General features: G+C 49.7%; 1 protein-coding gene across 2 annotated transcripts in view; it reads left to right on the forward strand.

Moving 5' to 3' along the window:
* Positions 1 to 25536, forward strand: part of CDYL2 (chromodomain Y like 2) — a 315741-nt gene extending 290205 nt beyond the window's left edge. For both annotated transcript variants that reach the window (XM_057534002.1, XM_057534003.1), the window contains exons 4-7: positions 7890 to 8062; positions 14134 to 14344; positions 16160 to 16303; positions 18895 to 25536. In XM_057534002.1, the coding sequence (XP_057389985.1) occupies positions 7890 to 8062; positions 14134 to 14344; positions 16160 to 16303; positions 18895 to 19053 (687 nt within the window). In that variant the 3' untranslated portion in view covers positions 19054 to 25536. The remainder of the gene's footprint in view (positions 1 to 7889; positions 8063 to 14133; positions 14345 to 16159; positions 16304 to 18894) is intronic.
* Positions 25537 to 27050: the final 1514 nt, after the last annotated feature.

The following is a 27050-nucleotide window of genomic DNA, read 5'->3' on the forward strand; positions in this document are numbered from 1 at the left end:
TCATGGAATCCTACAGTACATGGTCTTCCATGGCTGGCTTCTTTGACTCAGCACAGTGTTTCGGGGGTTTCTCCACGTGGTAGCATGATCAGTGCTTCATTACTCTTCCATGTGTGGATAGGCCACATTTTGTCTATTAGTTCTCCAGTTGAGGGACATTTGGATTGTCTCCACTTTGGGCTATCATGAAAAATAATGTTACGGACATTTGTATATATGTTTTTGTGTGAACATAGGTTTTCAGTTTTCTTGGATATATTCCTAATTATGGAATTGCTGGGTCATATAGTAACTCCATATTTGACTTTCTGAGGAACTGCCAAACTATTTTCCCCAGTGGCTGGACCATTTTACATCCCCACCAGTGGTATGTGAAGGTCCCAATTTCTCCACATCTTTGTCAGCACTTATTATTATCTGTCTTTTCTATTATAGCCATTTTAGTGGGAGTGAGGTGCTGTCTCATTGTGGTTCTGATTTGCATTTTCCTAGTGACTGATGATGTTGGGCATCTTCTCAGGTGCCTGTTGGCCATTTGTCTACCTTCTTTGGAGAGATGTCTATTCAAATCCTTTGCCTAGTTTTAAAAATGGGATTTTTTTTCTTTTTATTGTTGAGTTTTGAGTGTTCTCTGTAAGTTCTGGATACTAGACCCTTATCAGAGCTATGATACTTCCATTCTATGGCTTGTCTTTTTCCTTTCTAGATAGCAGTCTTTGATATACAATTTTTAAAATTTTGGTGAAGTCCAATTTACCTTTTTCCTCTATTACTTTTTAAAATGCTAATCCTACTTATGTCTTAGATGAATAGAACAGGGAAACGGGGAATACTTAATGCAGTTAGGTAGACAACACCATTCAGAATATGGGATACTTAGTAGGGAGCAATGAAGAGATTGGTAGTGGTGCAAATGTGGGAAAACATGCATCTAAGCAGTCTTCTCCAACTGGACCGACCTGGGCAGGGCGTAGAATGATCAATGACAAAAACGACTGTGGTGTGTCTAGTAGTGGCTCTTCAGGCTTTACATTTGCTATTTATCCCATTTCATCCCACCAGTACCCTTCTGATGTAAGATTATTATGATCCACCTCTTACAGAGGAGACAATGTAGGCCTAGAGAACTGAACAGGCCTGGGGTCACAGAGCTTCAGGAGGGCAGGGCCCTCACCACTTTCACCCATCCTTTTGTCCTGGCCCTCAGCCCAGTGCCTGGCCCATTGAAGACAGTTCAGTGCAAACCCCCTTTTCCTGTCCCTTGACATCCCGCACTCCAGTGTCCACCGTAGCAATGCAGACCTGGAGGGTGAACCACAGGGGTGTGTTTTCTTTTAGGTGGGACACAGTCAAGGAGTGGCCGCCCAGCCAGATGGGGATGGCTAAGGTGGCCTGGCACTGCCCAGTATGTCCAGTGCACTCAGGGTGGCCCCTGAAGTGGGTGGAGTGGGAGGTGCTGTGTCCTTGAACCTGCAATCACGTGTCTTGTCATTATGATTTACATAGACTGTGGCTCTTTTTCGGGATTGTGGGGTGACAGTCAGGAATGCTTGTCAACCTGTGAGGAAAGAGAGCAGCTAAAGCCGGTGGAGTTAGGGGGGCTGCTGGTTGCTCATTGCCCCTCTTCTAAGCATGGTGTTTTGGGGGTCTCTCCCCCCTCCACCTTCAGCAGAACCACCTCAGGGTTCTCTGCTCTGTAGACCTCTGTGTAGGACTCAGAGTCTGGGGTCTGCGGTTTACCCCAAAGACCGCCCTTCACATGTTTATACACCTGGAAGCCTTGTTATTTTAAGCTCATCATGAAACATTCACACGAGACCGATTCTTCTTAGATATTTTTTCTACTTCACTACTTTTAAAAAGGGTGCTTGGGGCTTCCCTGGTGGTGCAGCGGTTAAGAATCCGCCTGCCAATGCAGGGGACACGGGTTCGAGCCCTGGTCCAGGAAGATCCCACATGCTGCGCAGCAACTAAGCCTATGTGCCACAACTACTGAGCCTGCGCTCTAGAGCCCGCAAGCCACAGCCGCTGAGCCCACGTGCCACAACTACTGAAGCTTGCGCGCCTAGGGTCCGTGCTCCGCAACAAGAAAAGCCACCGCAATGACAAGCCCGCGCACCGCAACGAAGAGTAGCCCCTGCTTGCTGCAACTAGAGAAAAGCCCGCGCGCAGCAACGAAGACCCAACGCAGCCAAAAATAAATAAATAAATTTATTTTAAAAAAAAAAAAAGCGTGCTTGAAAAAGGCACAGTATTTTCCTCTGATAAACCGAATAAATGGGAAGTCTCCCAGTTCATTCTGTCTCTTTGGAGCAGCTCTGTGTACTAACTGTTGCCTTCTCATCACAGAAACGTGTGACATTCAAGTGATTTAAGGTGCCCGGGTTCTCACCTCCCGAGCCGTGGGCTTGGTTAATTAGGGGGTTTACTCCTAATTGGTGTCTGTCAGTAACAGAACAGGAGGAAGACGGAGAAACAGTCATTGATCGGGTGTTTTCAGCTCTCTCAGCAACCAGAGTGGATTGACTCTATGGATAAATTGGCTAACTGGGTAAAGTAGCCCCGAAATGAAGGTCCTGCTGAAATGAGGAGGTGGTGTTAGGGAGGGGTACAGAGTTAGCGGAGGAGCCTAGCAGACCGGGTTTGAATCCTCCTTCCACTAATTTACCTCTTCTCTTACCTTGGGATTACTTTCCTTCTCTGAGCATTCTCATTTACAGAAATTAGACAGTATCTTCCCTGTGGGATTAGAGACAATATCTGCAAAAGAGGCTCTCGGAGTCCCTGGCACCTAGGAGGTAGTCAGCGCATGTTCCTATCATTGTTAAGATGAAACGGGGGTGATTTAACAGCCACCGGCAGGCCCAGCCCTGCTCGTTCATGGAGGGACCGGAAGGAGGCCTCCTTCACGGTCATAACTGAATTCTTTTTCTAGTTGTATATGTGACATTGGCTGGATCGGCCACATGGGCAGAAATTCATACATTACTGGGTGTATTAACTAGATTCTGAGGCTAGCAGCTGTGTTGTAATATTTCTCCTGTCTGGAATACAGCAAAGAGCCAGGAAAATAATGAAAATGCCCCTTAAGGAAAGAGCCAGCAAAATAGATTGTCCAGAGCCTTGGTGATTAAAAGCTCATTCACTTTCCCATTAGGAGAGGACCTCAGGCCCTCGCTCTGTTCCTGGTTTTCTTGGTGGCTCCCAGCCTCAGCAGACAGATCACTGCCCTCCACGGGGGCACACCTCACACCCTCTTGATCATATCTGCTATATCCACACCGTCTGCAAGCCAGTTAATTCTTAAATAGCTCTCATATGTTTCTTTCTGTTTCCATCACAACCATGAGAGTCCACACTACTAGCTATTTTGTATGCACTATTGTAATAACCTACTAACAAGTCTGCCCACTGTCACGCTTCCTGCCCTGTCATCCGTTCTTCAGAAGGCAGAGTGATCTTTTGGAAATGCAAATATGATCAAGTCACCCCTCTTACACACACACACACACACACACACACACACACACACTTCAAAGACATCAGTGACTCCTGATCGTTCTTGATAAGAATCAAAACCCTTAACTAATGTTGCTGGCGAGGCTGGTGCTTCTGACCCTCCAGCCTCATCTCACATCACATGGCTAGCAAGTGCAGAGCAGGGGCAGTGAATCTCAAGAACGGATTTGGGACTTCCACTCTTCTCTCCCCCTGCACTCTGGTCACCCTGGCTTTCCTTCATGCTCACACCTGCCCCAGGGCCTTTGTACGTGCCTGTCTTTCTGACTAAAGCAGCCTTCCTTCCCTCCTGGCTTAGCTGAGCCTTACTGTTCCTAAAGATCTTAGCTCAGCCGTCGCTTCCACAGGGAAGTCTTCCCTCCCCTCCTGGACCAGGTCATGTCTGTCTCTCATGGCCTCTGCACTCTCCCTTCTGGAACACATCCCAGTTGTCAGTGTATGTGTAGCTGTGTGGTAATTTGTGAAATGTCTGATTGCCTCCATTAGACTCTAAACTTCTTGAGGAGGTAAACACTGTGCCATTCACTCAATCCAACAAACATTTATTAAATTCTGTTACATGCACAATTTCCTGATGTTATAGTGCTAAACAGATGAGTAGAATACTATTTTATTGAAGCTCTTTTTTTTTTTGGCTGTGTTGGATCTTCGTTGCTGTGCACGGGCTTTCTGTAGCTGCGGCGAGTAGGGGCTACTCTTTGTTGTGTGTCGGCTTCTCATCGCGGTGGTTTCTCTTGTTGCGGAGCATGGGCTCTAGGTGCACGGGCTTCAGTAGTTGCAGCATGTGGGCTCAGTAGTTGCGGCATGCAGGTTCAGTAGTTGTGGCACATGGGCTCAGTAGTTGTGGCACGTGGGCTCAGTAGTTGTAGCTCACAGGCTCTAGAGCACAGGCTCAGTAGCTGTAGCGCACGGGCTTAGTTGCTCCGTGGCATGTGGGATCTTCCCGGACCAAGGATCGAACCCGTGTCACCTCAGTTGGCAGGTGGATTCTTAACCACTGAGCCACCAGGGAAGTCCTTATTTAAACTCTTAAGGGATGGTATTAGTTATATTACCACAATAATAACACATTGCCCTAAACTTAGCATCTTAAAACAACAAGCACAGTCTGTGAGGGTCAAGAGTGCTGGCTTGGCTTAGCTGGGTACTTCTGCCTCAGAGTCTCCCACAAGGCTGCAGTTGAGGTGTTGGCTGGGACTGCAGTCTCACCTGAAGGCTCGATGGGGGAGGCTCCACTTTCACGCTCCTCCAGGTGGCTGCTGGCAGGTCCCAGGTCCTCACTGGCCAGAGACATCAGTTCCTTGTCATTGGCTACTCCCCATGGACTATGGCATAGCCTCTCCATAGGGCTACTCACAGCATGGCAGCCTGCATCCCCTGGACCAAGAGCTCCAAGAAAGAGGTTTAGCAAAAGAGGACGGCCGAGGGAATTCCCAGGTGGTCCAGTGCTTAGGACTTGGTGCTTTCACTGCTGGGGCTTGGGTTCAATCCTTGGTTGGGGAACTAAGATCCCGCAAGCCTCACAGTGCAGCCAGAAAAAAAAAAAAAAAAAAAGGGACAGCCAAGACAAGCTGTAGTCATCTTGTATCTTAGTCTCCTCTTGAAAGGGGCATCCCGTCACTTTACCATATTCTCTCGGTTAGAAGTGGCTCACTAGGTCCTGTCTATACTCGAGGGGAGGGGATTGCACACAGGTGTGAATACCAGCTGCCTTAGAGGCTGCCTGTCACAGGGGTTTAAATCAGGAAGGAGGCAGGATAAAGTAAAGAGGCACACGTTCTACCAGGGAGTTTGTAGAAGTGTCATAGCAGGGATTTAAAGTACTTGGGGTGTCAGGAGAAGGAGGGGGTGGCGTTTTGTCTTGGGTATTTGGGAAGGCCTTCGTGAGGGTGGTCGCAGTTGAGACGGGCCCTGGGTGACTGGGTTCAGCAAGTAAAGATGAAGGAGAGAGAGGGACCCTGGCCTGCTCCCTTTTTATACCCACTTTTAATGGATTTGGTCATCTGCTTCCAACCCGTGGCAGATCAAAAGGTAGAAGTGGCAGGGAAGAGCATGCTTTCTCTAGCAGACACTCACGCAGGAGCAGGTGGTGGCCAGCAAGTGCAGAGCAGGGGCAGTGAAGCTCCAGGACGGGTCTGGGACTTCCAGATGCACCACGGTCCGGCACATTTTGTAACAGAAGCGTGCCCTGGGAGCCTCTGAGGGGACTGCTCCTTTGCAGGCTAGCACTTGACATGGAGAGGTAGTTACACGCGTGCCCTGTGTTCTGATTAAGAAGGCAAGGAAGTGTGTAATAATTTTAGAACCTTTTACTCTAAACACACCAGTTACATTATAAAATTGGGGGTGGGACGGGGCGTGGTCCTTCAAGAAGGTGGCACCTTAGCCATCAGTCCAAATTGGATTATCAACACGAGAAAGGCAAAGGAAAGGCATACTAACTAGATACATACATTTTTAAAACTAAAAATGTAGTTTGTACTTTTGTTGTATGAACAAAACACAAAGCTACTTTCCATTTAATTCGTAAAGGAGGCAGCCGCCGTGTTTGATTTTGTTTTTACTAATTGACAAGTACGTGTGCCCTCGCATGGGGAGTCACATGCAGAAGTTCAGCTCATGTCTTCAGAGCAGGGTTTTCTTTGCCTCTCGGAGAAATAGAGTTCATATCTAGGTGAGAGTGTGTCTATTTCTGGAGGCAGATGGATTAAAGGACTCACATGATAGTGGCCTGTTAGCTTTTCTGATGTTCAAAGTGAGTATCTGTGGCTTATCCCCTGTTAAGAGTGGAAAGTACTTCTCCCGTCCTTCTCACAGAGCTCAGACCCAAGAGTCTTGATTCAGATTGACGTCTAGGCCTGGTTTTTTTCCCACAAAGATTCATCCATTTATTTAAGTCATCCTGCAGTGTGCAGTCGTGGACAGAGAAGGGACGTAGGGGTGAGATTTGCATCCTGGTTCTGCCTCTTACTGGTGACCTTGAACCACTTACTTCGCTTCTCTGAGTCTTCCTTGCTTCATCTGCAAGATTGGGATACCATTCCCTACCTTACAGGAATTTTGTTTGGAGTAAAATATTACGTGGAAGTTAACAGATGCAGTCCCTGGCCCCTCTTAAGTGCTTAATTAAGCGGGGCGGCGGGAGGGTGTGTCATTTAAAGTACAATTTAAAAAACAATGCTCTCATAAAATTTCCCCACTGTACCCTGTGATTCTGCCTTTTGAATAATTAATAACAATCCTTTAAAAGCCTGTTCCTTTACTGTCTCTCCTGTTGGACTGTCAGCTCCACTCAGGCAAGTAAATGCCTTGTTTTTTCTTACCGTGCACCTTTTGCACTTATTCTTCCTGCTTCCCTAACTTCTGTTGGATTGAGTGATTGAGCTTTCTTTATTTTGCCCCTCCCCTGCAGCCATTCATTGCAATTCACGTACTTTTAAGAAGTTTTCCTTAAGCTGTGTACACGTAGCGGAGTCTAAATGTGATCATGACCCTCTGCACCGCTCCCAGACACAGAACCTCGGCACGCCCTAACTCTCGTCATCTTACCCAATGTTATTGCCTAAGACTATAGTTCTGCCTTGTGCAAAACCCCAGCCTTCAATTAGCCACTATCAGTATGATGATTTTTACAGTCAATTCTTATATTGATTTACTAACACATTCTCCACTTTCTATGCCAGTTGCTGGTCCTTAAACGTCAGTTTTTCTTTTTGAATATGGTTTTCTTCTTCTTGAAGTACATCCTTTTTTAGTTCTTTCAGTGAGGGCCTAAGGGTGGCAAACATTCTTTTAACTGAAAATGCCTACTCTTCACCCTTGCCTTTGAATGATGGTTTAGCTGGATACAGAATATGTGTTTACTGGTTATTTTCCTCAGCACCTGGAAAACGTTATGGGTCTGTTGCCAAAGCCCACTTCCTATGTGCCACCTGTGAACCACGTGAGCATCTTAGTGGAGTTAAGGGTAAGGAAGAGTGTAATTAAACCGGGCCTTCTAGTGATGGCTAACATACCTCACCTGGGCTGTGCACAGGAATATTTTTCCACACCTCAGAAAGGGCTAAACAAGCGAATGCTGGAGGAAGATCTGCAGAGATTTACCAGGGATTAGATGGCTCCACGCCAGGCTTCTGAGTCTGCAGCCAGTGACCCCCCTGACACCTCCTTAGCGCTCTGTGCTGCTTCCGGGTTGGTGCAGGGTGTCTGGTTTGGCGTTTCATTGCTTGGTCCGGACGTGGCATGTGTTCGGGGGAGGCTCCCTGTGCAGGCCGAGTAGACTGGCCTCTGCGCCCAGGGGTCGGCATAGGTCGGAAGGCCCCTGGCTTACAAATGGACGCTCACCCCCGCAAATCCCTCTCTGCCCACAGATCATGAAGGAGGTGCGGCGCGCGCTCTGCAACGCGGCCACGGACGACAGCAAACTGCTGCTCCTCAGCGCCGTGGGCAGCGTGTTCTGCAGTGGCCTGGATTACTCCTACCTAATTGGCCGCTTGTCCAGTGACCGGAGGAAGGAGAGCACCCGGATTGCAGAGGCCATCAGGTGAGCCCTGCTCATGTTCGAGATCTTGGGGACCTGCCTAGGGCTGCCACGTTTACCACGGAAAAATACAGGCTGCTCAGGGACTTCCCTGGCAGTCCAGTGGTTAAGACTCCACACTTCCATGGCTGGAGGCAAGGGTTCCATCCCTAGTTGGGGAACTAAGATCCCACATGCTGCGCGGTACAGCCAAAAAAATTAATTAAAAAAAAAATACAGACTGCTCAGTTAAGTTTGAATTTCAAACAATGAAACATTTTCTAAAGCATAGGTATATCCCATCCCATGCAGTACGTGGGATATACATATACTAAAAAAATTTTTTGATGTTTATCTGAAATTCAGATTTTAATTGGGCATCCAGTGTTTTCCTGCCAAAATTAGGGATGCTTTTACACTCTAGGTTATATCCCACTTTATTCTTTTGAGCAAAAAGAGACTGTATTTCTTTATATTAAGCCCAGTATCTGGTAATGCCCAAGTATTATACACATTACTCCCACCCTCTGCCTGATGGTGAAATCTTTGCTTTTCTGGGGGTCCCTGCCTCCTGGAGCTGACCTGGCTCAGCTCTGGGGAGAAGGATGGATGTGGGGAGCTGTGTATATGCAGATCCAATGGGGTGGGGAATGTTTCCCCCACTGTCTTATTGCCTTTGGGGCAAAAAGTGGGATCCTCGAGGTGACATCCAATCCCAAAGATCAGTATCTCCTCTGGGACACTGAAGGGTAGTTACTTCCCCATTCTTTATGCATTTGTCAAGAGCAAGTGAGCGTGATTTCCAGCAAGACTGTCACGGGTCCTCCATCCTGGGAAGGGCACATATGCCCATTGCTGCATCTTACGTGGTCCTCAGACAAGCCACGGTTCAGTGATACCTCCTGGTCCCTTGAAAAGGAGCACTTACTCTGCGTGGAGTCGTGGAGCCTCGGGCCGCGTGTTCGGGATTTTCTGGGGCCTCCAGTCTCACTGGGCTCTGGCAGCGTCTCCTGGAAGCTGATTCCCACAGGGGAAGGAAGCCTTCCAGGGGATGCAGTGCCTCCAAGAAGTGACACAGGGACGCCTGCACATGTGGGGTTCCGAGTCCCTCTTTAGGGGGAAGCATCCCCTAGAATCTCTGCTCTAAAACCCCTGTGCACTTCCTGTGGCAGAATTCTTGCCGGAAGAGACGTGGACTACCCGAAGGCAGTTATTAGAAAAGGTGTCGTGGTTTCAGGCTGCTCTCAGGCTGCCCAGGTGCAGGTAGCCCAGCCGTGTACACGGCGGTTTGTTCTTTGCTCCACTCGGCTGTGTCCTTTCACAGGCACCTTGTCACATAGTGAGGGGACCAGCAGGGTCCCCCATAAGTGTCCCTCCTCATTTATGGGACTGTCAGAGATGGGGCGCCTACCTCTGTGGCCTGAAGAAAGTCGTGGCTGTGGCCTTCACCTGGTTTACGAATTTCACTGGTGGCATTAGCTGGAGTCCCAAACTGGAGGAGATGCTGAACGCATGACCTCATCTCTGGAGAAACGCAGTCAGTGGAGCTCAGACAGTTGCCATCTCATCAGGAAGGAGAGTTTCTCTTAGGCAGAGCAAAGGGAAAGACGGCAGAGGAAGCGGAGCTTCCTAGTTTGTGGGCTGGCAGGGACCCAGGGAGATGGAGTGGGGGTGTCCCCTGGGCCACCAGTTCTCAGCCCAGTGAGCTTTTCCAAAACCCAGCTGCTCGGCGGTCCCTCCAGGAGCTTCTGAGTTAATGTGTGTGAGGTGGTGGGATTTTAAAGTTCCCTTGGTGCTTCTAATATGAAGACAGGGTTGAGAACCCCCGCCCTGTACTAACCAAGAGGCTTCTGCACCTTGACTGAGCGCGCCAGAAGTTTCAGGAACGCAGTGCAGAGAAACCTTTCCCAGAGGCTGTTCTGCAGCTTTCCAGAGCAGCATCGTGAGCGAGGGGCTCTGTCAATAAGTGAGTTCTGTCCCCACTCCTGTGGAGTTTCCAGGCACGTTAACGTATTTACTGTCTGAGCAGTCTCTTGTGAAGGAACTTCGTTCACAGTCTGGCATGGCTGAGACATACTTTGGCCACAGGACCTTATCACCTGCGGGCATCCCTTGCGATTCTCCCGGCACACGCACGCTCGCGGCTGGGCCACACAGCCACAGTACCCCCAGCGGTGCTCCCTTCCCATCCTCAAAGTTCCGTAGAGAAGACATGCACGCACGTGGCCTGGGCAGCTGCGTTCCCCCTGCAGATGTGCGCTGAATGGACTGACAGATGTGTGAAGAGCTCAGGTGACTCATTCCGAAGACGCCTCTATCCAGGATCCAAGCAAAGCTGTCCGCCCAACCCTGGGGGAGAGGCTGCCCTCACCTGAACTCCTCACAGGGGCTGTGGTGGCCTGCTGGCGGGCTGCTGGGACAAAGAGGAGTCAGATAACCTGTGTGCAGTACTTGGCCCATGCCTGGCCTAGAATGGGTGCTTGGAATTAAGTGTGAAGAATTATTTTCATTGTTACTCCTGTTACTTCCAGCCGCAAGTCCTAGCTAAGCCTGGGTCTCACTATGGAGTGGGCTTCTGGGGGCGGCCCAGGATGGTTGTCACCGTGTGTACCTGGTGCTTACAGGCCCCGTCCCGGCTGACGTGGCTCTGAACTTTGGCAGTGGGAGGGCTGCAGTGTACGGTCCCGGTTAAAGGGACTGGATAACGGGGTCACAGTTGCCAAGTGCTCCAGGTGAAATCCAGACATCCCCGTGTGCAGAATTTTGCTGAGTCTCCTTCAGGCCAGGTGAGCAGATTACAGACCACTGAGAATGGAATGAAAGCCGTGTCCACCCCCCCCAGCCGACGTGCCGACCGTGATAACAGTGGCCTGTGTGCCAGGCACCGTGCTGGTGCCCCTGGTGGGCCATCACATTTAATTCTTGTGGACACACCACTGGCTTTCCCATTTTCCAAGAAGTAAAATGAGGCTCCAGAGACTGGGTAACTTGTCCGAGGTCTCCCCACTAGTTAGGGGCGGTGTTGAGTCTTGACCCCAAGTCTTTCAGACCCCAAAGTTCCTGCTCCTTCTGCCACATCAGCCCAGCAGCTCCAGCCGGCAGCTCTAGCTGGGACTCAGGTTGAGTGGAGGGAGCAGCGAGGGCTGGTGTCAGCCTGAGGGACTCTGACGCGGGGGGAAGACGGCCAGCCATCTCCCCAGCGCAGCCCCGCCACCCAGACCAGCATCAGCTATCTGAGCGGCAGTGTCTGTAATGCAATATCCTGTGTGTTGTCTGGCTCCCACGTCCAGCGGGCCCTCGCGATAGAGATCTACTGCTTGAGGTGAGAGGAAAAGGATGGGGAGAGCGGTCTGCACATCACATTTTTATATCAAGGAAATGAATTCACGAGGCTGCTGGACTGAAACAGGGGCGCTTGGGGGTGGAGGGTCGGAGCTGAGCACACCTGGCCCCCTTAGCCCTCCTCGGGGGTCCTTGGTGCCCCTGCACAGAGCTCAGGTTGGAAACAATAGCATGAAAGTCTCTGGGTCTGGAATGGGAAGCTTCTGGAAAGTCATGAGGGCCCAGATGAATTCTGGAAGAACTGTTGTGTGGATGGTGAAGCAGAGTGAATAGGAGTATCGGAGGGGCCCACATAAGGGCCTCGGCAGGGAGGCACCTTGATAGGGATGGACCCTCTTTACTGAGAATGTTCAACAGAGGCCATGATGCATCCTCGGGAGGCTGTGGAGGGGATTCTGCACCAAGTGGAAGATTTGGCTCCATGCCTCTTAAAGTCCTCCCCAACTCACTGAGATCCAAGATCCTGGAATCGTATGAGGGGGTTTAGGAGTGGAACATCTGTTAAAAATCACCCAAACCCTGTGGTTCCAAGGACCCTACAAGGAAGCCCCACATCTCCTGCAGACTCCAAATTGGACTTGGTAAAAAGCACTTGTTAAAACCAGTGACTGAGGCCATGAAGTTAGAAAGTCAAGCCAGGAAATGGGCCACTGGAAAACCAGGACTCAGAAGGCCATGGTGCCAGGTCTCCCTCTGTGTGGCAGTATCCTTCTGGGATCAGCCACAGTGGGGCAGCAGTGACTGAGATACCTCACAGAGAATCTACTCACGGAGTCACGCGGAAGTCAGGAAATCTGACGTCTCAAGCCTGGGCGCGTACTTTCATGACAACATGTAGGTCCTAAGATACCCCCTACCCCAGTAGAGTATTAAGCAGTCTTCTCACAGTTCAATCTGATCCCAGCATATCACCGTGATACCCACATCTTTTGATAAGAATTCGGGGGGAATAGTATCAACTGAGAAGGGATAAATCAGCTTGACATTTGTATTAGTTAAGTATTAGATGCTGTAACAAATGAACCCCAAATGTATATAACAGCTCAGCTGTGATAGAAATTTACTTCACATATATGTGAACCTAGAACAGAAGTTACTGATCAGCCCATGCCTATCCTCCAAGTGGTGACTCAGGAACTCAAACTCCTTCCATCTTGCGGCTCAACAAAGGTCTTCCAAGATTGCCAAGCTTGTCAAGATGAGAGGGCTTGGGGGGCTGTGTGGTGGGAGGTTTCCTTGCATCAGGCCCGGAAGTGTGTATTTGGTTTCCACTTACATCCCATCGGCCAGCACCTGGTTACTTGGCCACAGCCAACTGCAAGGGAGTCTGAGGACCGTGTTCCAGCTGCAGCCTCAGGAAGAAGAGGGAAGGGAAACCAGGTCTGGTGAATAGCTCGTGCATCACCGCCACACATCTGCAGTCTTTGCTCTTATTCTGGGAGATTGTTTACTGAGTGTTAATTCCAGTATGCATGGAGACCAAGCAGTGCCCAAGCCAGACCTGTGAGTTTCCTTAAGGAACTAAAGGGGGAGGAGAATTCAAGTAAGCAAGCACATAATTAGGATAATTGCAAATTGTGATAGTGGTGTTTTCCAAGAACTCTCAGCAGGCCCATGCAGCTCCTGCACGATGAGCAGGGGTGAGAGAGACAGGAGATAAGTCTGGAGAGGTAAGCAGAGGCAGACCAGGGTCATGGTCAGGAGTCTGGATTTTATTCTTGTGAGTTCTTGTAAGTTTCCAGTCTTCCACCTGAGAATAATGAGGGATGCAAGCTTTGCTAGACGTCGTGGATCTTTCCTCCGTGTCCACACGAATATTAAAATTTTATAGACCTTAATACAGCAACTAAGGGAAAGGTGAAAAGTGTTCTAAGGCAAGGAAGTAGAGGTTATTGTAGGTGTCTCTGTTTAATATTAAAGATGCACACTGTAACCTTGCTCAACGCAGAAGCACAGGGAGATAGCATATCGCCTAATTCGTAGTCATGGTGCCAGATGCCTCACACCTCCAGGGGAGCCCAGCGTCCTTCCCCAATTTCGGTTAAAGCCACCCAAATATAGAGACCCTTGTCAGCATTCTGGAACCACCCCGGGTGAGTCTGGCACGCCTTTAGGTAACTCAGAATCAGACGATCCTAGGACTGAAAGAACTCTTAAATGTCATCAATCCCCACCTCTGCCTACCGTCTGAAGCTTGAATTCGCTCTACAGCATCACCCAGGGTGACCACTGGACCAAACTTGGAGCACCTCGAATAACAAGAGGTTCATCCTCTCAAAGCCACCAATTCCATCCTCGCCAGTGCCCTTAGAATGTTCCTTCTCTCCTTGAGTTCACATACCCCTCCTTGTAACACCCTCCTTTTGGTTCTGTTCAGAACCTTAACATTCAAGCGGTCTTCCTTAAGGATATTTACGCTTTGCCAATATCTAGGGGGGTGGAAGGACAGGGTAGCCTGGTGCAGTGCTGGGACAACGGGCATGACCGGGGGCCCTCTGGGCAAACCGTGATCACCCCGTGAGTTTCCCTCTGAAAACCTGGCACCACCCGCTAAGTGTGCCACGCCTGTGCCCGCAGCTCGGGGGCTCGGTGTCCGGGAGAATGAGACCCCTGCTGAGCACCCACTTCCCTCATGACCTGTGGGTGCTTCCCAGCACCTGGGGAAGCTTACTTCCGCCTCGACAGAATCAAGGGTGGCCGTGGGTCTCGGCAGGCCTGCTCACCTGCTGAAGAGGGTCTTCTCTCTTCCCCAGGGACTTTGTGAAGGCCTTTATCCAGTTTAAGAAGCCCATCGTGGTGGCGATCAATGGGCCGGCGCTGGGCCTGGGCGCCTCCATCCTGCCCCTCTGCGACATCGTGTGGGCCAGCGAGAAAGCCTGGTTTCAGACCCCCTACGCCACCATCCGCCTGACGCCTGCCGGCTGTTCCTCCTATACCTTCCCCCAGATCCTGGGTGTCGCACTGGTAAGCCTCCTCCTCTCTGCGGCGGGTCCTTCCCTGTGACCCGTGGGTTCGGGGTCCCACAGCACCCCTCCTCTGTCCTGGGTTTAGGATACAGCCCTTCATGTGGGTAGAGTCCCGGGGGTGCTCCTGGCCTGCGGAATCTGGGGGTCGTCTCAGCTTCCTCTGCCTTCCCAGAGTTGCTGCCAGCCGGTGTCTATGCCGCAGGCCCAACATGGTGGATTGCAAGGCCGTTCAGACTCTGGAGCTGGGGCTGCTTTCTGCGGCTTACCATCTCAGCAGTGGTAGGAAGACGGGGCGGCCAGGGAGCCCCGGAAGCAGGCACTTTCCCTTTTGATCTCGGCCCCTGTGCTTTGCCCGGTTCCTTCGTGGTCACAAAAATGTTAACCTTGTACAGCCTTATCGCTTTCTTTTATTTCAATCATTTCTGAAACTCCAAGAATGTTGCCGATTGAGACGTGTTCTTCCCGACTGCGTCCTGGTTGGCTCCTTCTACTGGGTTCCTTTCTCGCATTTCTCCTTCCTGAGATAGTGTGTCTGAATACGTTCAATGACATGTATTTGTCTTCAGACGTCCAACCGAATGCATCCACAGGCTTATTACCGACCTGACAAATTTTGCTCCTCGGGTGTGAGAGATTGTCCTTTGGGTCATCATGACCCTCCAGTGACAACCAGAACAAAGGGGAGGCACGTGCACAGATCCAGAGGCTGGGAGAGCTTGACATTTCAACATCCATCTGAGAGCGGCTGAGCCTGCAGGCCCGGGAAGGGAGGGACAGGGGAGGCAGGTGGACGGCAGTCAGGGAAGGGATTGGGTTGTCTGCTGTGTGAAGGAGGTGGGGACCTGTGCTGAAGGAGGGAGGGACCATGACCATCTTGCCCTAGTTACCAGCGGGAGGGAGAGTCATTGGTTGGTGTCAGTGGGTGACTGCGCTGGGCTCTGTCTGTGCCCGGGACCTTTCCCACGTTGCTCCTCCCAGACTGTGTACGACAGCTGCACACTTCAAAGTCAGGGGAAGTTCTCTGGAGGGTGAGGCACAGAGGACACGGCCGGACGCAGGAGGTGTTTCTGCGCTTCGTACCTGGGCACTGCCTGTGCACAGCCCCGGGTCACTGGGAGGGGTGCGCCTCTCTGCGTTGGGATTATGGTCTTACTCGGGACCTTTCTGGCTGCCAGTGATGGAAACACTTTAACTGGCTTAAAGAGGGGAAGAAAGGAATTTAACGGTGGCCCTAACTGGCAGGTCCAGCAGTAGAGCCTCCTTTGGGGGTGTCACGCCCAGCAATCCCAGCGCCGGCAGGGCTCTTGTTCTCCATCCCTGCTTTCTTGGCAGCCCCTCCCTCTCCACAGCAGTGGGTGGCCCTGGGCTCAGTGACTTAAGCCGCCAGAGAGGGAGGAAGAGTCTTCCCCATCCTCTCCGGCTCGGAGACCTCACAGACAGCTTTAATATCTCGGGGGGCTCATCTGCTCTTCCCCGAATCAGCCGTCGAGGACGGGGTATCAGCTGTGAACTGTTCCCAGCCCAACACACGTCTCCTCCTGCAGCCCTGCCACCAGACCCGGGGGGGGGGGTATTGCAGACGGAGCCCCTGCAGGGACATGGCTTCTCAGGGGAATTCAATGAAAGCTGTGGGCCCTCTGTGCAGAAAGACGCACGTAGACACAGGCGTGTGCGAGCAGCCCCCAAGGCATCTTTGGCCCCCAGTTAAGGACGCTGCCTCTGGGAGCCGGGACAGTCGCGCACAGCAGGCGGGCTCGCGAGCAGGCTTGGAGGCGTGCCGGCTCTCAGCCTTCTCCTGCCTTTGCTTTCTCAGGCCAACGAGATGCTCTTCTGCGGGCGGAAGCTCACCGCCCAGGAGGCGTGCAGCAGAGGCCTGGTGTCACAGGTCTTCTGGCCAACCACGTTCAGCCAGGAGGTCATGCTGCGGGTCAAGGAGATGGCCTCCTGCAGCGCGGTGGTGAGTTCCCGAGTCTCTGTGTCCTGTCCTTGCAGTAGACCCATTTTACAGGTGAGGGCAACGAGGCCGGAAGGGAGTGATTGACTTGCCAAAGATCACGCAGGGCGTACGTGAAAGGCCCCGTGTGATTTAACAGACGCCGCGTCTCGGTGCTGAGAGCTTAATTCCAGAGGGAGGTGGTCAGCACGGTTAGATATTCCCCATCAGCTCCAGTGTGAAAACCTCACAGAAGAGATTTATACCCTGGGGTAGAAGGGTTGCCTTAAAAGAAAGTCCTAAACATGCACGAAAACACAAATCATCTATGGTTTTCAAAGAAATGAGAAGCAAAGGCGAATAAGGACAGAGGGTGTGAAGCCAGCTGAGAGACGAGGAAAAGTGGTTTCCGCTGTCCTGGTACCTCATTTCTCCTGCCTGTCCAGTGCTCGGCACATGTAAACGGTTCGACTCTGAAGACACCTTGAAAAACAGATAAATAAATAACACCTCCGCGGAGACGCCGGGTTTTAACTGTGTCCATTTTATCTTATAAAAGTCGCTCTGAGCGCTGTTGAAGGTGGAGAAGGGGCCGAGTGGGAAATGAGGAAGGTGCTTTGGGAGCCGCAGGCCCGGACGCTTTCTGTGCTCCAGCATCACAGGGGTGCTGGGCTGGGTTGTGGGGCTGACCCGTGACCACCCCTTTCCTTCTCCCTGTCTACCCCGAGCCTGCACCCAGCTGCCACTCCCCTCTTGATATGCCTCATCAGCCTTTACTGGGCACATACTGTGTGTCAGCTCTGCCCCCCGGAAGCCTGTTGGTCCCAGTGGCAGTGGCAGGGTGGGGATGATACCGCCTTGTTGGGCCAAGCACTTTGCTCCTCCCTTTATGTGAATTCTCTTTTAATCTTCCTGATGATTCTGGGGACCAACTCGTCCCACTTTGCCTGAGACTCTCCTGGTTTTAGCACCAAAAATCTCGAGTCCCAGGAAACCCCATGAGCCTGGGCAAACGGGGATGATTGGTGACATAGGGGCAGCTGCACAGAGAGGTGGGTGGAAGTTCTCAGCGGAGCAAACGGTGTGAGTGAGGCCACACAAGTCCAAAGCCCTGCGTGGAGTTTAGGCAGCGGCTCCTGGTGGTGTGAGCAGGTGCAGGGGCTAGTTGAGGGATGATTAGACTGAAAAGGCAGGGAGGAGAAAGACCCCAAGGCTCCACTGAGGAGTTTGGTCTCCGGGCAGTGGAGGTGCTCAGATGAAACCGGCTTTTGAAGAAATACTGCAAGGAAACCTCTCCTCCCCACAGGTATGAATTCAGGGGCTTTGGGTTGATTCACCTGAGATGGGAATCTACCCCACGGCCCCAGGAGATGGTGTTCTTGGGAGAAATTCTTGGAAGGAAAGAGGCACCCTTGGTCTGCCAGCCCTTTCTCACCACCCATTCGCCTCCAGCCCAAGCTGAGGGATAAGATCACTGCCCCTTTCCAGCCTGCTTGAGCAAGGGAGCTCTTGTCTTGCTTTTTTCTGTTGGAAAGTGCTTTGTGAGACTGAGGACCAAAGCCTCCAGGTCCACAGAGGATGGCGGAGGCCAGCGGAAGGATGGTCGGACGCCCGGCCTCCGGCTATGCCTCTGCCAGACTGAGGCAGCGTGGAGCCTGCAGAATCAGCCAGGCATTGGCAGGGCACGCCCATCAGGCGGTTCGGGGCACCTTCACTTTCCTGAGCTCACATCTTTCATCTGTAATGCGGAGACAACTACCTAGTTGTGCAGTTAACTTGAGGAAGAAATAAAAGAAAGCCCGAGAAGTGCCTATCGTAGAGCCGATCGGCTAATAGTGGTTGTAGTGGCACTGCTATTCTTATCACTATGCTTGCTACCATTGTTCTTACTCATGATTATGATTATTATTACTATTATTACCATGACTGCTACTATATTACTAATATCAGTCATTATCACTACTATAATACTATAGTATTATTACTACCACCGGCATTACTGTTATTGTTGCTATTCTACTGTGGTGTTGTTACCATTTTTACTACCACTAACATTACTGTTATCGCTATAATACTATAGCATTACTATTGTTATCACTATTATTGCTCATTACTACAATTACTGCAATTGTTATTACTATTACAATGATTGCTACTTTTATTACTACTTTTATTACTACTACTCTTAACTACTAAGCCTGAACAAGGGGCATTGCTGTCAGGGTGGGTCCCATGGATACTTTGACAACCATTAGTTCATTTCATTATCTTACTCTGTGATCCCAGCCATTCTTGAGTTAGGTAGCATGGGGAGGTGAAAGCAGTATTTCCCAAACTTTTTCATGACATCCATAGAAAGTGACCCTGAGTATATGTCAGTGTCACTCCTGCAGTTGGGGTTAATGCGGGTCTCACTCAGCCATCCCAAGGTCTGAGGGCTCGACATCTCAGCATGCCTGCAGTCCATTCCTGGCCGTTGCCAAGGGCAGAGGCCTGGGAAGCCCCGGACCAGAGGAGGCAACCTCCTCTGGCTTTGGACATGAGGAGGTTAAGTACATCCTTCTGGAGCAGAGTCCCTGGCACCTGGCTAATGAGGCTTGTGTGTTTCCCTCCAGGTGCTGGAGGAGTCGAAATGCCTCGTCCGGAGCTTCCTGAAGTCGGTGCTTGAAGATGTGAACGAGAAAGAATGCCTCATGCTCAAACAGCTCTGGGGTTCCTCCAAAGGCCTGGATTCCCTGTTCAGCTACCTGCAGGACAAAATTTATGAAGTCTGAAGGCCCAGTGCTCAAGGGCAGCTGACTTCCAGCTCTGCCCTGTGTTTCAGAAATCAGAGCACAGTGTATTCCCGGCCAAGGAGTCTGTCAGGGTGTCTCTCTATACCTAGGGTCGTGTCCATTTCCTCGTGTCCTTTGGTTGCTCCTCATTGGTTTGGTTTTGTGTAACGATGGGAAACGCAGCATACTTGGCCTCCCCCGTGTCCCCACCCCTACTGGCTGGAGAGCTATCGAGGGCTATATCTTCCCAGTCCTCTGCCAGGTGCCCTTGTCCTGTCCCCACTTGCTGAAATGCACCATCCTGGTCCAGGAAGGGGAAGACCCATTTCTCCATCCTTCTGACTCAGGCTGTGTCTACACAGTGCCTCTGATTTGGAGACTTGGCTGCCATGGCTCTGTCTGGTTAAGTACAGATCCAGTGACAGGGGACGACCAATCTTAGGGAATTTCTAGACCCATGAGCAGAACAATTGTGTAGATCCAGCCTCAGTCTCCTCTCTGATGCAAATCTGCATGACTTTTAGGGCTTGGTCTTAAAACCCAATTGAGTAATTTACAAACCCAGATATTGTACATTTTAGGAGCATTTTGTTAAATATATATTTTTAAAACAGTGTAAGTGGAAATTCTGATAATTTATGTGTATTATATGTAAAGCTAGTTTTGCAAACACATAACTACTAGGAAAAGGTTTTTTTTTAACCCGACTTATTTAATTTATTTATTTTTGTTTATATATTATGATATCTGTTGTTCACACAGATATTATTTTCATACTGCCCTGGACCAAATCCCATACAAGGTTCATGCCGTTTGGTGCATTCTAGCAATGAACCATGTAGAAATAAAATTCAGAGAGATGAAAATGGGAGTTCTGTGAATAAAAGGAACAGCTCTGACCCAGATTTCCTGCGTGTAAAACAGTTCTATGACAATTGAATACTTGCTCTTAGGAGAAATCATGGAAGAGTTTTCTCTTCACTCTGCTCCCTTTAAGGAGATAAAGGGTCTTCCAGCCTGAATGGTCCTGGGGGTTCCATATTGTTGAGGGAGACTTTGTTCACTGGGGCAAAGGACTCCACTTGGATTTCAGCATCCCTTTCCTCCATGTGGGCGGTGATGCCTGGTTTGGGCCTTCCAGGGAGGTGGGGAAGAGTCCCCACTCTGAGCTGTCAGTAGAGGGTCTGAATCTTTTCGCCTCCATAAGTCCAGGCACTCCATCTTTTTTCAGGTTGTTTGCTCCCATCAGGGAGCAGTAACCAGGGATGAGGCCTCCTGTCCCAGGGCGCGTGGGCCGCAGGGGGGCTCCAGCATTTGTATTCAGACCATCAGCCCAAAGTCCCTGGATCAGCTGTGGCGAAGGAGGGGTTCTGGTTTTGGGTTTTGGTTTTGGTTGGAGAAGAGAAGGTAAACATCAGAGTTCAAGCAGAGAAGCGACAGGACCAGGTTCTGTATGAGGGTCGAGCACCAGAGAAAGTTAGGTTCCCAGAGGGGCGGGATTTTTCCATGTCCATCACAATCCCCCCGCCAGGTGTCCTCAAGGACCTCTGCGCACCCGTCTCCTACTGCCTCTGTTAGTCACCAGCCCCTCTTGACCCTTCCTCGGAGAAAGTGGAGTGGAGCAGTGAGAGTTAGGCACAGCTGGGGGAGGGAGGGTCATTGTTACAGTTCTCTCTCCCTTTCTGGTCCTCTTCCCTCCTCTGAAGGCAGCTGGATGCACCGGACTGGGCAGGTGGAGAGGACTCATGGCCCTGAGCTTTGTGTTTCGGAGAACAGGTGGAGTGTCTGTAGCAGAACTAGAGACATAGGCCATTAAACAGTGAACCTGAGTTTACCTGGATTCTCCACCCTTCAGAGGGTCTTGGTTCCCCCTGTTGAAAGCCTCTCTCCTTCTGAGTTTCCCCATGACTTCCCGAGGGTCAGGGAAGAGGACATGTCTCACTTTCTTCTCGCTTCGGCCGGGGGACCGCCACCCTGGCTGAATCCAGCCAGAGGAAGACGGGGCTGAAGTCCTGTGTACCCTCCCCTTGCTCCATGGGGATTCCTGTAGGACCTGCAGACCTAGACGATGGGGAGTTTCTACAGGGAGACACCTGCTCTTGTCCAAATACCTGTTGTCACATCTCAATTTGGGTTTGTCTTTTCCTTTGAGAAATCCAGTGTGTGCGCTGCCAAAGGCCCTAGACAACCTCACCCTTGACAGATAACTTCTCAGCCATCACTAAGTCATCTAAAGAAAGAGCACCTCGTTTTCTTTTTACCTTCTAGGGACAGCCACGTTCAACGTCTCTAGAAGCAGTGTTAGGATTCTCGTTGGAATGGAAGAAGATGTTTGGAAATTCCTTTTGCTCAATGCCCATCTTTGTTCCCTGCTGAAAAAACCAGAAGTGTTTTAGCTTTGAACTAAAACATAGCTTTGGATCATCAAATCTAAACTTCTAAATACCTCAAGGATCTCTGATGATGAGGTAGGAATGTGAAACCATCACTAAGGTGGAATGCCTGGTGTTAACCTGTAGGTTCCGCGTATAACAGGAGGTGTTTTACAAGACAGTCTGTGTTTCGGTTGTTTCCATACAGTCAGTTCTAGAAGGATGTTCCACAAATTGGGCAAAACTCAGTTACATCTGTTCACTATAGGGTAGACCAAACCACTGAATTTTTCACTTTCTGGTTAGTTGTTTTGATAATGTATAGATGAGATCCAAGAAACTTCCAGCTGATCGACCTGGGTTGGAATTTGCCAGACCTGTTGTTGTGTCAGGGTTTAACCTCATAGCTTTCTTGAGACAGGGCCCACTTTTTGTCTTCTACCCCAGGACCTTCTCTCCACCCGTGGGATCCTTTCTCCCCTCTCTCTACTCTGCTTTGCCCCCTCCCCACCCAGGCGGTCACATCTCAGAGCCTGGGCAGGTTCTTGGAGGAATCATGCTTGGTCTTGGTAGCCCCATCCCAGAATTACCTTTGAGGTTGGAAGAAGAGCTGTGGTGGGAAGATGAGGGTACTTCTTTAGTCAAGGAGCCTTCTGGACAATCCACTCTTTACCATCCTGTTAGCCATGCATTAGAACTTTCCTCTCCTCCAACCCCTGATGATTAGCATCCAGCATCTTGCAGCGGAACATTTACGTTAACAGCCTTGTTCCAGGAGGACTTTTTGGAGAACTTTGCTAAGATGGTCAGAACTCCTCACCATTTGGAAGCCTCAGCCTAAGGTAGATATACCCATATGTCCCTTCCTGCTTTGAAATAATGTCTGTGGGGGAAAACCATCAAAAGTGACCCTCTTGGAATGAAATTGGATAACTCTGAGAAAGTAGTAGAGAATTGATTTTAAATGTTATTCTTGTTTGGTATAAAGTAAACTAGGAAATGTTCTCTCTGAAGCATGAAAATATGTTTTTCCCATATGAAGTTTAGTATGAGAATGGAAAAATGATAATCACAGTAGACTTTGGTCAATGCAACTGTATCTCCAGATATCCACATTTAAAAAATAGCCTTGACTGGATGCTGAATTGCATTTCCCGTTATTAATTGTTGGTTTAAAAAATTTTGTAAACTTTTTTTAATTTGAAATTTAGTCACATTCATGTTATTTTCCAATCTAGTTTCTGTGGAAATTTTTTTAACAAAGAGAAACAAATAGAAACATCTTCAGATCTTCCTAAGTGAATATTTAAAATGCAGAATTGCTTCTCTTCTGTGTTTCTGTATTCAGATACTTAGATCTGTTGTATATATTAATTTTGACATCCTCACTAATATACACAGTATTTAAGACTCTAAATGAGATTTCTTAAGTATTTTATTTTATTCTCTGTAAATGGTTTTGTATAATCTTTAAAAATCTACACTTTGCCTTTGTAGATATTTAACGGAAACCATTTGGGGGTTGTCTTGCATGTATATTTTTGTTGTAGATAAGTGTTGCTTAGTTATTTCTGCAAATTTTGGTTGAAATGCTTACAGACTTTAATACAATATATATTTTCAGAATATAAACTTTTATATTTCTGTGGTAAGTTAGGATATGCGTTTTAGGCAATCTTTTCCATTAATATCACTTGTTCTTTCAAAAAAATAGCGTTCTGGTTTGGTGCCAATGGTTTTTTGTTTTTTGTTTTCCATTAGAATCTAGTGCTGTTAAATTGTTAGCGAGCCGGTTAATTTTCTTTTTCTCAAAGTAATTGAGTTTGAAGTATAATTTGAAAATGTATTGAATTTGTGAATAAGCCTTACCATTAGGATCAGTAAATTTTCCAACCTTTGCAACTACATATGTAGTTGAAGATCTCCCCGTAAATTCTCACTGTGTGCCAGTTGATGGAGTTTGTGAACAGAGCCTTAAGCTTGTTGCAAAAAAAAAAAAAAAAAGGTAATACGGGTTGTTTCTTCCAAGTAGCATAAGCCATGTGGATGGACTCTGCAGTCTCTACGCCATGGCTAATCTGGAGAGTCTGGTTGAGTTGATGGCGGCAGGGGCCAGATAGACACCTTGGTGATTGTCTTTGGCCACACAAAGGGACCACGGACAGGTGTTCTGGAGCCACCTTCGTACTGTTCACGTGGTGGAGATGTGGTCACAGGGAGGGCTGCTGGTTCATCATTTGTTTTGAACCAATGGCATTTTCTGCTCCTGACCTTGGTGGTTGACTCCAGGTTCCTTGCAGGTGACCTGGAAACATCCAGTCTGGCTGTGGTCAGCACTCCTTGAGAGATGTTAACAAAGTTTACATGTGAGTCTTACTGTGTAGACAATCTGAAGTCGCTTTCAGTTACATAATCCGCATTCCCACGTGTCCTGAGTGTCTTATCAGTGAAGTAGGTGCGTTAAGCCATACTGAACCTGAGTTTAGCAGGGCACAGGCAGACTAGATGCACAACATACACATCAGCTGAGCCAGTCTACCCGGGGCTGTTTGAATGGCGTGTAAGTCATGGAGCTCCCTGGCAGTGCGTCCACTGTGTCTGGGATCTGATAAAACCAACTAAAATTTGGAACTTAAATTTTTTTTTTAAATTATTATTCTTTCCAGTTGGCCCTGCTTACCTACTGGTTCTCCTTACCAAGGCTTTAAAGGTGATCTTGAGACCAGGGCCATAGAATAGCTAAAGTCAAGTTATTTGGTTCATCTCAAATAAGTGCTCATAAAGTCAACTTATCTCCCATTAGGATGGAGATTTGCTTCAAATATTTGCAGTGTGTGTGTCAATCAGAGAAACTGACATCTAGTTTTAAACTTCGGCTCTGGCATCTCTGTGGGTTGACCGTGCCTCATTGGCCCAACACCTGGCCTCACGTTGGTGCTCATTAAGGCGACTCTGGGAAGTTTGGAGGGTGTGGAGTTTTCCATCTAGGATTTAATGTGTCCCTGTGCCGTTCGTCCCAGCTTGAAGTCATTTGCTGATGTCCATGCTGACAGGATTGTGAGAATATCGCCTTTCATAAAACCAAGGACCAAAGAATTCCATTATTCCAGCAAAGTACGAGTTTCATAGATTGTGGACACATCTAGGCAGAGATGTACGTGATTTATGGCACAGAGAAACTGCTCCCACCCGCCGACCTCATGCTCCCCCTGGCTGGCCCTACAGCAGGATTTGTCGTCACCTTGAGAAGGCTCTGAAAGATGAGCTTCTCAGATTGAAATGCACTGTCTCAGGTTGGTGTTTCTGCCGTGTAGTCCCAGCCTTTATCCATATCAGTACCGTAAAGAGTGGAGGGCTGGCATTCTTCAGGTTATCTGAGCAGTGTGGACTGCTCCATCTGAATAGAAACCTCCAGCGTGAGTTCTTCAGATGTGTCTACACTGAGCAGTGAGATCCTGCAGTTGCTAAATTTCCACCTCCTTTTGGTTCTCCATCAACCCATTCCACTTCCTGTTTAGCCCGAGAAGAATTTTCTTCACTTCTCACACTAGGTGATGCCTCATCTTCATCCATGATGAAATCATTCATCCCTTAACCGGTTGAGAAATGATTGATACTGAAGAAGTGGGATTCTAGTGATAAGGCTTATTACCAAACCTCTGATCATGAAGCAGGCTACCAAAAACGTATCCAGCCTACCCTGGGAGTGTTCGGATTTGATCATGGATCTAGCACACACACCAAAATCCAAGGAGACCTTTGCAAATTAGGCTACTCATTTTCTTTCACCAGGTTATCATGGGAGAGTCTTTAACTAGTTCTGAATATCTGTAAGTATGAGTAATTCATAGACTTATAAAGCAGGTACAGCTGCCCCTTTCTCACCATGCTGTAAATATTCCCTGAGACTGGGTGCAGTACGGAGGGATAATAATCTTCTGATTTATCAAATGCTGACTGTCTAGAGCAAATTGTACACTCTCTTTGTGAATGGTCCTGTAACGTGTATGAACACATTTCTGGGTGCCTTAGAAGTTGTATTTTTCATGTGTGCTAATATGCAGTATTTATACATTGTGAGAAGCTGCTTTGAATAAAAAGGTTGAAACTTCGTCTGCGTTTGCTTGTGTTCTCCCTTTGGCAGCCTGCACATAAGGTTCACAAACAGGTTCTGTGGTTTCTGAACAGAGAGGTTTCTGGGGCCTCCAGGGGGTTGCGACATCTGAGGCTTCTAAGTTGTGTCTGGGTTCCTGGGGAGCAGAGACTCCCTCACCCACATCGGCCTTCAGGCTTCGAGTTATTCAGGCTGGTGGTTGATTGGGAGGGCACAGGTATTGTTTGTCAGAAGGTTGAAGGAGCATTCACCCCTTCCCTGGTATACCTGGAATGTTTCTTTGCATAGGGACCGCTCCTCACTCGAGATCAACCTCCACAGAGCTTGGTTTTGTACAATCCCAGTGGCCGCACGTGGCTAACGACCGTATTTGTCACTAAGGAATTATGCAGAGTCCTTTCTCGCTGCCTCGGTCATCACAATGTGGCTCTTAGGAAAGGCACGCTGCTGAGGACGCCTGGCTCCGGAGACGACGTGGAGGCTGCAGGAAAGAGGAAGAAGGAGTCTTTCGGGGGCTCGTGGCAGCAGGGCATTCTGGGAAAGGGATTTGCACAAGGTCACATCTACCTGTCCGTCCATCTGGCAGCAGTATTGAGCCCCCTGCTCTGCCTCGGGCTGCACAGATGCCGAAAGGCACAGATGACTCAGACAGTCCCCGTCGTACAGAAGCTTGGGGTCCAAGAATGTGAGAAAGGCATGTAATCCTGCTGTGATTCTCGAAGTGTCCACAGCGCAGTACCGGAGAGGACACCTTCCACGATCGTGAACACCTGCAGAGTCTAGAAGACTGCGCAGCGTTAATTGTTAATCTTCCCTCGGGTCCCCTTTCTGTCGGTGTGGGCCCGCCAGCCTTGGCTGGAGCCCAGGATCGTCCCTGTGCCGGTCCCCTTTCCTTTTCCTTTCTGTCGGTGTGGGCCCGCCAGCCTTGGCTGGGGCCCAGGATCGTCCCTGTGCCGGTCCCCTTTCCTTTTCCTTTCTGTCGGTGTGGGCCCGCCTGCCTTGGCTGGAGCCCAGGATCTTCCCTGTGCCGGTCCCCTTTCCTTTTCCTTTCTGTCGGTGTGGGCCCACCTGCCTTGGCTGGGGCCCGGGATCTTCCCTGTGCCGGTCCCCTTTCCTTTTCCTTTCTGTCGGTGTGGGCCCACCTGCCTTGGCTGGGGCCCGGGATCTTCCCTGTGCCGGTCCCCTTTCCTTTTCCTTTCTGTCGGTGTGGGCCCGCCTGCCTTGGCTGGGGCCCGGGATCTTCCCTGTGCCGGTCCCCTTTCCTTTTCCTTTCTGTCGGTGTGGGCCCGCCAGCCTTGGCTGGGGCCCGGGATCTTCCCTGTGCCGGTCCCCTTTCCTTTTCCTTTCTGTCGGTGTGGGCCCGCCTGCCTTGGCTGGAGCCCGGGATCTTCCCTGTGCCGGTCCCCTTTCCTTTTCCTTTCTGTCGGTGTGGGCCCGCCTGCCTTGGCTGGGGCCCGGGATCTTCCCTGTGCCGGTCCCCTTTCCTTTTCCTTTCTGTCGGTGTGGGCCCG

Source organism: Balaenoptera acutorostrata, chromosome 19 (genome assembly GCF_949987535.1).
Source record: "Balaenoptera acutorostrata chromosome 19, mBalAcu1.1, whole genome shotgun sequence".
In the NCBI taxonomy this organism is placed as follows: Eukaryota; Metazoa; Chordata; class Mammalia; order Artiodactyla; family Balaenopteridae; genus Balaenoptera; species Balaenoptera acutorostrata.